This window comes from Mustela lutreola, chromosome 13, assembly GCF_030435805.1.
Source record: "Mustela lutreola isolate mMusLut2 chromosome 13, mMusLut2.pri, whole genome shotgun sequence".
NCBI lineage: Eukaryota > Metazoa > Chordata > Mammalia > Carnivora > Mustelidae > Mustela > Mustela lutreola.
The window spans coordinates 73778822-73792107 of record NC_081302.1 but is presented as its reverse complement, the minus strand read 5'-3'; the positions used below and the strand labels follow the sequence as shown (position 1 = coordinate 73792107).

The 13286-nt window shown below is 43.3% G+C and overlaps 1 protein-coding gene across 1 annotated transcript in view; it reads left to right on the top strand.

The window, feature by feature from the left end:
* The first annotated feature begins 4735 nt into the window (after positions 1-4735).
* Positions 4736-13286, top strand: part of TEX26 (testis expressed 26) — a 31447-nt gene continuing 22896 nt past the window's right edge. Inside the window, exons 1-2 of the mRNA XM_059143886.1 lie at positions 4736-4894; positions 9952-10033. Coding sequence (XP_058999869.1) covers positions 4837-4894; positions 9952-10033 — 140 coding nt within the window. The 5' untranslated portion in view covers positions 4736-4836. The remainder of the gene's footprint in view (positions 4895-9951; positions 10034-13286) is intronic.

Sequence of the window (13286 nt, the reverse complement as noted above, 5' to 3'; positions counted from 1 at the left end):
TGGTTGTAAAACAAATATGTGAGGACGGACTTATCCAAGGGCTTGATTTGTTGAAGCTCTCAGTACAAGAGTCACCTTGGAGGCTATTAATTTATTCCAACAAGAATGCAAATCCCGACACTATCTACAGAGTAAGGGAGGTTTTTTCTCATTACCTCATGGTTATAGTTTGATTTTTGGCTAAAGGATAACATTGCCCCACTTGATTGCCTACCTTAATTATCAGCTCGAATGTGAATGTCTTTTTACTGTTTCAAATCCCCAATCTATCTTCAAAGAGCCAAGTTATGCCCCTATTTAAGATATTCAAAAGAAAATGCATCCAGTTCTGAAGGGAATTTCTAAAGAATTTCAAAAATGCTTTAAGCAATGGCAGTGTCATTAGAATAAATTATTACTTTGAAGAAGAGAACATTCATTTGGACGGGTAAATGCTGGTATAACAGATTTGAAAGGAGTGCTCACACTTGATATTCACTACTTGAATACACTTGAAAGGACCAGCAGTGTAAAGCATTAGTAATTACCCTGTGGCTGGCCTGGCCCACTTAACCTCTCAAGAGTTCAGAGAAGAGGAACACACAAGAACCAGGGAGGGCAGAGCTGGCCCAGGAGGGAGGAGCCGTTTATATTGGATTGACAAGATTTTGACAAAATCAACAGTCTGGACTTTCTGCTATGGCTTTATTTGGATAAAATGGGAGTAAGTTTGGCAAGTAGAATATTAGAAGCAGGGCTTAGAATCTGCCCCTAATTTAGATTGGATTGTCCTAACAAAATAGAGAACATTGTAGAATTTTCTTTTCTGGATCTTTCAGTAAAAGGATAGCCAACATTCTTGACTGCTTAACAACAGCCCCTCTGAGCGGCAGATAGGAATTCAATGACTTCAGAAAGATCTGGACCTGTGATGGCTAATTTTATGTGTCAGTCTGGCTGGGCCATGGTGCTCAAACATTATTCTTGATATTTCTAGGAGAGTATTTTTGGATGAGATTAATATTTAAATTGGCAGGCTTTAGGTAAAGCAGACTTGCCCCCTGCAATATCAGTGCCCCTCTCCCATCAACTGAAGGCCTGAACAGAACAAAAGACTGACCTCCCTTGAGCAAGAGAAGATTCTGCACAGGTGGCCTTCAAACTTGAACTGCAATGTCCGCTCTGCCTGGGGACCCCTACCTGCTGCCCTCCTTCGCAGCTTTTGGGCTTATCAGACTGCACAATGGTGTGAGCCAATTAGTTAAAATGCAATAAGTCTCTCTCTCTCTCTTTTTTTCTACACACACACACACACACACATACACACACCATTGGTTTGTTTCTCTAGAAAACCGTGGACAATACAGACTCCATCACAGAAATTGAGAAAATATTTTACAGATTAATGAATCAGCTAAAACAAAGCAGAAAATCAATATATATATACATATATATGTATATACATATATATGTATGTATGTGTATATATATATATATATATATATATATATATAAACATGAAGACACTTGAATAAAAGCATTGCCTATTACTGAGTAATAGAAAGACTTTCGCCGAAATGTGCTAAACTGGAGAAACTTCACTCAGTATATCCATATCCAAAGTACTTGGGTAAACCTGAAGATCATCTGTGACCCCTCCCAGGCTTTTGGAAGCAGTCCCTGAATCTTTTACACATCCTTTGTTGGCTTGCTCTTTGAATTCTCCTATCAACTAATTTCCCATTCTCCTTCTCATTTGGGAGACATCCTTGCCTGTTGTAGTTCCTGGAGCAGAGCCTCCCCAACTTGAATGTGCCTAGGAAACCCTTGGAAGTCTTGCTAAGCTGTACACTCTAATTCAGTAGGTCTGCGTTCTAACAAGTTCTTGGGTGATGCAGAGGTTTGTTCTAGCACCCGGCTAGGTCCAGCTCAAACTTTATGAACCATGTGGGGATCTTGTCAGAAAAACAGAATCTCAGGCCCCTCCTGACTTACTGAGTCAGAATCCGTGTTCCCAAGATGCCCAGGTGGTGTGGGCAGGCCTGTTTTGAGGAGGAGCACATCTGTCTTGTCCAGATCTGGGCCCCGTCTGCTCTTTCTACAGCGGCAGGCAAGCTCCCATCTCTCTCGGTTTCTTACCTACGAACTGCACACTTGGCTTCTCCTCTCTCGTTTGGGTACTAGCTCCCTACCTGACCTCTCCCTCTCCTCCAGCTGGAGACTTCCTTCTTCACAGCAAAAGCTGGGTGTTTCTATCCGTGCTGCCCCTTCTCTCTGCCACCCACCTGTCGCTACTCCTTCATGTTGCGTTCCCTCTGTGTGTAGATGTATGTGTGTATATATCCGGGAATTGGAAACAACCATTTAACATTTAGCCGGTTCAATACAACTCATAACACAAATTATTCTACAATACATATTTGTATTATAATATACAAATATACTCATAATACATATAATACAAATATACATATCTGTATTGTAATAATACAATTATAGAAATTATACAAATTAATTCTCAAATTATTTGTTGATCAATTCAAAACTCTGTAAAAGGCATATTAGTAACCTGCATGTCTTAATTTCTCAATGGTTAACTTTTTCTGGTAGGGGTTACCTTGCTTCTCTTTCCCCTGGAAAAAGAGGCCGGGATTTATGTAAGCTTCTGACCTGGTTCCTTTGCTCTGTTGCTGTAACCCACTACAGTGCATAGTCCTCCTGCACAGGGGAAGCCCAACTTCCCAGCATGGCCAGCAAGACCTTTGGCTCAGTGTTGAGCCCATGATGTCCCCTGTCCCCCCAGTCCTTTGCTCTGCCTAGTGGCAGCTCTCCCTCTTCGCTTGGTTGCCTCCTAGGCATCCTTGAGAACTCAGATCAGGCATTTCCTGTTCTAGGATGAACTCCCCAAGCTCCCATAATATCCAGGCATTTCCCTTAATAGCATCCTACAGCTCGTTTTCCATGCACAGGCAGTGTTTGTTGAGGGAAAGAAGGAAGGGGAAAAAAAATCATCTTAATCATTGAAAGGGATTGCCTCAAGCAACCTAAATTCAGAGGCAGGAAGAGCACTATAACGGTCGTGATAAAATGGACTTGTACCAAAAATCCATTTTGAAGCAGGAATGAAAGACTATAAAAAGAATGAGGCTCAGAATAGGAATAAGACAAAAGAGCAATACCTTAGGTTTATGTGGCTTTATAATTTATAAATTATTGTTAGAATTATTCATCTTTACCGCCTGGCAAGGCAGGCACTGGTATACTCATTTTACAGATAAATTGGGGCTCAGGGATAAGTATCTGCTGGATGCCAAAGGCCCCAGATAGAAAGTACAAAGAGCTCTCCCAGCTCCTGATTCGGGGTGTGGGCCACAATTTTACAGCTTGCCTAAGAGGGGACAAATGGAAGATATTAATAAGAATTCACTTTTGAAATTCTATAGACTCCCTGCTCTGTTTTTTAAAAAAATATTTTTCTTAAATTATGCTATGCCAATTAGCTCAGCCATTTTCAGATAGTAATCTGTTATTGGGTGTTATTTTCCTCATTTAGATGCCACTACTAAATCCCAATTTAGACTCATTTTTTTTAATAACACCCACAGAACTCTATACCTTCTATGTGCTTCACCACCATTCATAGCTATCAAATTTGAGAGTCTAGAACGTGTTATATGTGTTCCATTATACGGATAGGACTCCTCTCAGAAAATTCTACTTTAGTTCTTAATTTTTAAGCAATACCTTGCATACGCACTCAGGATGTTTACTTTGATGCCTGTTCTGTGTCCTTTGACAAACTCCTATTTTTAAACGTCACCTTCACCTAAGGTCCTACTTTCTCAAATAACCCTTTTGCAGAGAGGGAGTAGTTGTAAATTGCTTTCTAAATATGTTGCCAGCAGTCTCTGATGAGTACTTCCTCTCTTTTCTTTGCACCCAGGTGGCTAATAGCTGTGTCCTAGCCTAGAAGCATTCAATTGTGCCTACTATGTGTAAGGTAGTTGCCAAGAATATGAAGATAAAAGGTCCTCAACATTCTGGGAAAAACTGTCACACACACGCGGGGGCCAGGAGACACGCAATTGAGTCTGTGGAGATAGAACAATTACATTGGCCATCACAAAACGCAACGTTCCTGCCAGAAACCTCTCCTGGTGAGGAGAAAGGTATCATACACTCATCCCTGACCATTGTTTCCTTCTTAGCGCAAAGATCTGTGACAACTTTGGCCACAGTCACTTACGTTGAAAGTTAGGAAGAGGGGCGCTGGGTGGCTCAGTGGGTTGAAGCCTCTGCCTTCGGCTCAGATCATGGTCCCAGGGTGCTGGGATCGAGCCCCTGCTTTGGTCTCTCTGCTCTGTGGGGAGCCTGCTTCCCCCTCCCCCTCTGACTCCCCCTCTGCCTGCCTCTCTGCCTACTTGTGATCTCCGTCTGTCAAATAAATAAAATCTTAAAAAAAAAAAAAGAAAGTTAGGAAGAGATGAAAATTTGCGATTGCAAATCTGACAATACGACTTTCTCTTCAACCTACTCGTCTTTTTGCTTCTCTCTCCAGATAGATAAGACAATGCTCAAGAAAGCTCACTGTGAGCGAGGACTAGAGGAATGCACGAAAGTAAGAATCCATATTACTGGGAACACGTCTCTGCTTTCCGCACCCGGCCCCCCAGCCTGCCTGATGAAGCGCTCGCCCTACACCTCCAGCACCTGTCCGCCCCCGCCCCCCTCCGAGCTGCCGGAAGTGACCCGCGTCTCCATGGCGACGCGTCACAAAGCAGCCGCGAGCCCTGCGCAGTGCGCAGCACCCAGACCAGCTGCAACAGAGGGCACCGTCACGGCCTCTTTTGAGCAAGAATGGCACAGCCTGGGCCCGAGGCCGCGTGCCCCTCTGGGGGCCACAAGATTCAGCCAAGTAAGGCTGCAGACCCTCCGGCTGGCGGGGCAGGGGAGGCGGGCTTTTTTCCTGGGAACGGAGTACGCTAGAGCAAAGGCTGCTTTTGTCTGCAAGGGTGTTTGCCTCTCTCTTATGGGTGGGACTCAATTCATGATTAGTCTGGGAGTCAGAGAGAATGAAATGTTCATGACCTTGTCCTTCTACAGCCTTTGCCAAAATTTCTGCAGATTCCCTCCCGAAACCATTCAGGTGTTTTTAACCCACCACTCCCCTCCAAGAAGTGCCTAGGAGGAGATGTCAGAAAGGAGGGAATAGTGCCTTTCCAGGAGAACGAGGTCAAAGACAAAGAAGGTACAGAGGTCAGACGCTCTGAAAACAACAGACCCAGGGTAGACCTGACCCCCACGCAGTATCTAGGAATATCACAGAAGGCAGGACCCCTTAGTGGATCTGCAGAGGCAGCACCCCCCCCCCCCCCCCACGTGGCTACAGCTGAGGCTGGGAACTTGGCATTCAGCTGCCACTTCCACCTAACCTTTGTTGATTTCTCTTTCAATGGAATTTTGCATTTAACAGAGGTAGAGCTTTTCGTGCTAATTTCGCATTCAAAGGCAGACGGTTTACAAAGTCAGCTTTTTGTGACAGTGGAGGGAGAGCCATTCTAGCTGTGACGCGAGTGGCCTGATTACTGTGTAGTCAGCTCCATTCCTGGTCTTTCTCATGGCAATAATCACCCACCGCAGCCCTCTAGCTGGGTAATTGTGGTTCCGTGGTGGCTACAGAGCAGTTGGGAACGGTTCAGCAGCAAAATCCCTAGAATTGTAGACCAGCCAGAAAGAAGGAAATGCTTATTTTCAGTCCATTCATCCCTTTGAAAATTAAGGATAGAAAATGAAAATACTTAATTCATACAAAATATATTGAAAACACTCTGTTTCTATATGATGACCAGGCGAAAAAGAGCGGCAGGGAGCAGGACCTCCTTCCCAGGCTTTCCCCACTACATTCCTTTTGAATCTCTTCCTCTCTTTCCAGCCACCTGTCTGGGTTTCTTTCACTGCTTCCTCTCCTCCTTCTTGTCTGGGGAATGTGAGAGTCATTCAAGATTAGTTCTACTTGATTTATGACCTCCGTATAGTGGTCATGTCCTACCAAAGGCTTCAAGTCTACCGAAATGTGCCATTGGATTTCTAATCTATCTCACTCACTCCTAATTTTTGAACCAAAGTATCCAGCTGCCTATCAAACAATTCCATTTGGATGTCACAGAAGGGCCTCAAACTAATATGTACAAAATGATACTCCTTGTCCTCCTAGACTTTGCAGGCCCATTAGGAGGGTGCCTGCTGCTCAAGGGAGAAGGGAGGGCAGCTTCATTGACACCTTACTTTGATCAGCAAGGCTCATTGATTCTGCCCCAACGATCCCCTTCCCATGGGCAAGTTTAACTCTTTCTGCCCCATCTTGGGGCCCTACCAGGCACTCTGTGCCACTCCATCTTCCACTACTAAAAGTGTCATGCTCCAAAAGGTGGGACGGAGGTGTCACTGCCTAGCTTTGGTCCAAAAATAAGGTGAGGTTGGCAATGATTACCATGGGGTACTTGCTATTGAACTATATTCTTAGATATGGGCTTGTCATTGCTGTTACTAGTCTGAAGGACCACCATTAATAACCATGAATGGATGGCTTGGAACAAAGGAAATGTATTGTTTCACATTCTGGAGGCCAGAAGTCCCAAATCAAGGTGCTGGCATGGCTGCATTTCCAACAGTAGCTTGGGGGCAGAAGGCTTTCTTGCTTCTTGCAGCTTCTGGGGGCTGTCAGCCTTCTTGTGGGCTTCTCACTGTGTCTGGACCTCAACGGTCACATTGCCTACTCTTCTGTGTGGAATCTCCCTCTGCCTCTTATGAGGGCAGTGAAATGGCCTTTAGGGCCCACCACTAATCCAGCATGATCTCCTCATCCAGCTGTGTCTGCAAAGGCCCCTTTTCCTTATTTGGTATCATTCCCAGGTTCTGGGTTTTGGACGTGGATGCATCTTTTGGGTCCCTGTTCAGCTAGTTACTATTTTATAATATTTTCAAAACCTCATAATACATTTTCATAATTGTGACTACCTCCAGCGGTGGTAAAGTGCCAGGGTAAAGTGGGGCAAACCAGACCTCGCAGACCTGTCTTCTCCTGCCTCGCTCACATCAGGCCACTCGCCAGGTCTCAGACTTTCACATCTCATGCCCCTTCCTCTGAAAAATGCTTCACTTCACATCCTTCTGTGGTCCCTGTCCAACTCCTACTTTAAGCCCTGGCTCAGAAGCTACCTATTCTATGAAGTACCTCCAGGACCCACCCTCGATGCCCATTCTCTCATCCAGCCAGAAAGAATGGCACCTTCTGTGGGAACTCCCATGGCACATGGCATAACAGCGAGTCTCTTAGCTTGTACTCACTGGAGATTCACTGTCTCCTTACTTACCTGGGGGTTCCCCAAGACCAGGGCAGGATCTCTCTGTCCTAGGGCCTACCAGGGAGCTTAGTCCATGGGAGGGGTTCCAGACTTGACTGTAGAAGGAACAGAAAATGAAAGAAGGTAGAAACAGGAAGACAGAATCCTGAGAGAGGTGGACACGGAGTTACAGGGGAAAACACCGAGGTACTTAATGAGAATAAAGGCAAAAGCAGGCAGTGGCACATTCTGGAAATCGGTGTTTTAGAATATTATGATTATAGATTTTAAAGTTATTATTTCTGTTAATGAAGAGGATTAATTCTAATAACATTGTATTTTCAGAAGCTGTGTCAATGGAAGTAGGAAGCACAGACACAGAGCTGACATAAAGACTTTCAGTAAGAAAAGTCATTAAACAAAAAATTGCAGAAAGATGTACCAGCAATTGTGCATCTCGTCATTCTAGCCATCCAAGCAGGTTAGAATTAGGGAGAGGGAAGACCACGTGGTCTCTGGTCATATAGGCAGATGGACATGGCCTCTCCTGCACCTGATGCCTTCTGGAATAAGATCTTAGCAATAGGAGGCTGTCCTCAGGAAGTGGAAAGGCCCCAGATAGAGATACCTGGAAGTGGATCTGGCTTGCCTGTGTGATTGATGGGGAGATGTTACCTGGATGTTGTATTGCCAGGGTTTTTGAGGTCTGTTGTGGGTCTAGCAGGAAATTGGTCTGGCCTGGGTTAGTGCTGTTTGCTTTAGGAAGGAGAGAGTGAAATGATTTGTGGTCTCTGGGCAGAGGATCTTTCCTGAGCCTTCCAAGAGTCTCCCTCCGAGGTTCAAATCAGGTTAGGGGAAGGTTTCTTTTAAGAGCAGCTCTGCCTCCCAATTTCTTCCCACTTACTTGTCCATACTTGGAATTCTCTGAACGAAGAACGTTCGATTCTACAATTGGAACAAAATGCTTGAAAGCACGAAACAACTCTCACTAAAGCAGCGGTGTCAGAGAAGAACGTCGTTTCTTGTCGAGTGGGTTCTGGGCGGGGACATCGGGAGTGTGTGTGAGCAGCAGCACAGAGTGGAGCGTGCGGGGGCTAGACTTTTGTTAGACGGGGGAAGCTGGTGGAGGTGAATCCCAGCCAGAGAGAAGGCGATGGGGAAACTGTCACGGAGCAGCAGGTCCAGCTGCCTGGCTGCCTGCAAGGGCCTGTTAAATTGGGAACAAGAGCTGGTTGGGAGATGAGGAGATGAGACAGAAAGAAACACACAGACAGCAAAATCTAAATGTTTGGTCAGGGCCCCATATGCTAGGCAGTGCATAGAGATTTTAGGATTCTTTGGGAACTGAAGATGTATTCGAGAAGAATACTTTATAGCAATTGTATTTAGGATGCGCAAGTGGGAACACCACAGGCAATGAGGTGGCCGTGGGGGTCTAGCGGAGAGAAGCTAGACCCCAGACAACAGACGTGAAGTTTCATGTCTGAATACACTTTTATTTATGTAAAAGCGTAACAGGTGAATTTCCCAGGTAGGAAGAATGAGAGAACAACTGAGTTAAATTTAAAATCTTTACTCCCAAGAAGTGGGGTGGCACTTTGTGGACAATGGGAGGTTAGGGCAGTTATATTCTGTTGTTGTGAGCATGTGCCCCAGGGTTAATTCTCTGTCTTTGTGGACCCAGTCCCCCACATTTGCCATAGGCCATCCTTACCCCCTGCCTCCTGGAAATCCCTCCTTCCTGTGGCCTTCAGGACACCACGTACTCTTGCTGACTGCTCTCCTCTGCCGGCCTCCTCCTCTGATTCTCCTTCTCCCCAACCTCTTGACGCTCGTATGTCAAAGGCCTTTGGACTGGTCTCCTCCGGCCCTCCTCCTCTCTTGATCCCACCCACGCTCACCTGCGCTGTGGAATCTGGTGCCGTCATGAGCAAGAATCCATTAGAGCTTCTCCTGATGAGTTGGAGCGCTTTCCCGTAGGACACCATTCTGTGACAAAGAGAGATGATGATGAATTAGGAGGCCACTTTTGTAAAACAAGATGGTGAAAACTAAAACCCAATGTCAAAGTATTTATAAATCTCTAGGTCATTGTATCAGCAGATGTTAAAGCATGGGAAGAAACCAGCACTGTTGTTCACATGGGGCGGGAGGAGGGCTGAGGAGGAGAGTGACAAGGAACAGAGGGAGGAAGGAGAGAGGAGCATGTGCCCAGGATAAAACGGGACATGTGAACCTTGTGTAAAATCACGTCATGTGTGTATAGTTGGATCTTCTACAATGTGTGGGAAGCTGGTCACTAAAGTCATAGTGGGCGCCTTAAAGTGATAACAGGTCAAAAAACTTTCTGTTTTATATTTTTAGGGGTTTCCTGAACACTCTAAAATAGCATGTATGAGTTATCAGAAAAAACAATGGACCTGTTTCTCTTTAGGGAGGAACTCAGATCATTTGATTGAGCTTTCCCCTTTCCTATAAGAGGCCATAAGTTGGCCACTGTTCCTTTAGACTTTCAATCACTATCCAAAAATTGTTTTCTTTTGCAAAATTATTTTAATTATTAAAACAACATATAATGGAAATATTCTGGTTTGCCACATTTCAAACTGGTTTGTCGTCTTTTTGGCAGGTGACACCACCTGGGATTCCTATGCCACCACCATGAGGACCGCATACACACCGAAGACCGGAGCCGTGCCTGCTTTAATTCGGTAGATCCCAATTTGTGTCGGGTTGATGTACACACCTTAAACTGTTCACCAGAATTCTATTATTCCAAGTCCAAAGCCAAGAGAAAGAGTAATCAGAGAAGGCTTATAAAAATGTCTGCACGAAGAGCCTATTGCATGCATGGTGCTTCTCCAAGCACCAGATAGCCTCCCCCCTTAAGACAGTATCCAGACCTCTTACAGGAGAACTAAGAAAAGGAACATATGGATCCTTCATAAAGTCACTGTAGGTCATGCTTTACAACAGAGCCAGTATATAGGTTAACGGAATTGTGCTACCTAAACGTGGAGTATGAATCGAATCTATTACCTAGTACCTAGTAGGCAGGTGGTGACTATTGAATGAATGGCCAGATGAAGAACAGTTAGCACTTCTATCACCAACGCTGCTCTGGGAAGCTGGATGGCCATAACCCGCTCACCCTGATCTTCACTTCTCCACTTACTGCTTCCTCAGATGGCTTGCAGCTTCTCCATTTCCACCTGAATTGTGAGTGGTGAGAATTTCTGTCCATCAGCTGCCTCGTTAAGCTCGTTAGTGGGTGAGTGAGAGTGGGGGCAGGACAGCCCTGTCATCATTCCTTGCATCCACGGTGGGTGGGAAATCAGCATGGAGACACTTCACCTGCCTGTGTGAACTGTTTCCAATAAAGAGGATCTTTTCACTCTAAGAGTTTGAGTTGTTGAGAAGTCATATGGGGTATGGGCAAGACGTGGCTGAAGAGTCAGGCAGAAATGGGTTTTAGCCTCTGCTCCATGCTCCTCCCCTTACTATCTCTTCTACCTTTGGCAGGTAACAAGCCATCTATGGCTCAGTTTTGTGGTTGGTGAAGTTGGCGTGATGATCCCTGCCTCAGGTGGTGGTTCTGAGGATGAAATGAAGGCACTAGAACAGTGCCTAGCATCAAGAAGTTACTCAAAAATTTTCATTAATTTTCCCCCCAGCGTAATATCTGATAGACTTTCAAACACTACAAGACTCTTGATGTCTGACTTCCTGGCTATCCCACTGAGTTACATTATGTCCTCTAACCGGGAGATTTATCATCTCATGGTAATGATCATGCCAGCTTCCCAGTCAGTAACAGTTGTCTCAAGAAGAAACATTTGGGATAAAAGCCAAAAACAAATGGGTACTAATGGAGTCTAGGTCAGTGGTCTTCAAATTCGCGTATTTTTTAAGTTCACGGAAAACTTTTCATTATAAATTCAAATGATTCTGAAAGACGAATTGCATAGCCCATCCTAAACATTGACAATTTAAACTAAAACTATGAAGTCATTAAAAAAATATATAGCCAATGGGTAACCTAAACACCTTAACTTACCGATACTTACTATGATCTTTTTAAAAAATACACAAACTCTTCTTCAATAGACCATTTATTTCATTCCTTTTGCTTCTTGAGCTCTTATTCCACTCCACTTCCTGCATAGACTCTTACCCTGCTGTAATATATTTTGTGTTTGAAAGCAATTTATTGATCACTGCATTATACTTTGCTGAAACTATTTTAGTATATTAATTAAAATTAATTTTTAAACATGTTATGTGACCCTATGTATTGAGTTACCGTAATTATTTTTAGTACACAGTTGCTCAAAGCAATAAATATATTACAAATGTTAATAATTACTAAACACAAAAAGTAAGCTCTTTGGAATTGTAACTTAACGAGATAAATGTGACTGTTCTGTTTGCAATTAATTTATGTATCCAGTTTAAAGTGTTATTTTTGGAATGGAACTGCATTCAGCATCCATTTTTTTTCTACTTCTCATGCTTATTTTTCAATTTATAAATTCTAGTGTTGAGCAAACTGGTTCATGTAAATAAGTAGATGTGAATGAAAGGAGTTAACTGTGGTGTTGTCATTCAAGACTTTGAACTCTTTCTAAGTTATATGCCAGAAATTATAAGGCGGTTTTTATGACTGAGCAGCTGACAACTTGGTTGGGTTAGTCTTTTGGTTTTATTGAAAGGAAATAATTAGATGATATGCCATCCAGTTATTGAGTTATTCCCTAACTCATTTTTGGAGAAGTATTCTGAAAAGCTACATCTTAATACGTGACTATTAAATTACATCAGTTGTTCTTTCACTTGGGAGAAACTTGTTTAATATATATTTTCCAATTTTGTTGAGGAACAATTGACATACATCACTGTATAAGTTAAGACATACGGTGTGATGGTTTGATTTACATACATTGTGAAATGATTGCCACAATAGATTGAGCTAATACCCATCTTCTCTTATAGATACAAATGAAACATTTACTATGCATTTAATGAGAGAGAAAGTTCTACCTGTTGAAAATTAATTGATCTGGCAAGCCAGCATGTACTGCCATATGTCATTACATATTTTACAATATAGATAAAATGAGGAATGGCTGTACTGGATTAAATATTTCATAATATGTTTGGGTTAAAAAAAAAGACTTAAGTACCCAATTGAATGACGGATACAAAAATTTGAAGGAAAAAAATAACAAAATTTTTGTGTATCGGTTTTACCTAGTGAATCTTTCAAATTTGCTAATCTGAGAAAAGATCCGAGTTGTGTTCCAAAGTATCAGGATTGCCATCCTGTACTACTTCATCTGTTCAGAGATACTCTTCTTTCTAGCTAATGACATGTCCTAGGGATTGTTTTTTTAAACTGAAAAAAATCTTTAACTTTAAATGTGTGGGGCAAAGAGTCATTTGAAGCACTCTGTATTCTCTGCTCTCTTCTCAGAGGGTTCTCCTTAAAGAGGACTGAGCATTCTGTAATGGTTAGGAAATGAAAAACTGGACATTACTCTTAGCCACAGAACTCTACAGTGTACCTAAATTCAGGACATCCCCACATTGACCACATGTCCTGGTTAGAGAAATGCACTCCCTCTGTCTCCCCTTTCCCCATGCCCTCCTCACCCTCTCAGACCTCCAAAGGCAAACCCAAAGTAAGGGTATGGGATTTTAATGAAACTGAAGTCATCAAAAGCACATGAAGATTTTCCAAAGGCAACACAGCACAGATAGCTTTAAGGGAGTTGATTTTCAGATCTCCATCTCTCAGTGCACTCTTTTTTAACATGCCTCTGCCTGAAAATAAACCTCCGTACCTACCCAGGGGCTTTCTGTCCCCCATCTTTCTCTCTCCCTTGTATCATGGTTAGATATTATGACTTCACTTTCATTCAGGACCACAGTCCTACCTGAGCCTACACATCTGAACGATAAGTA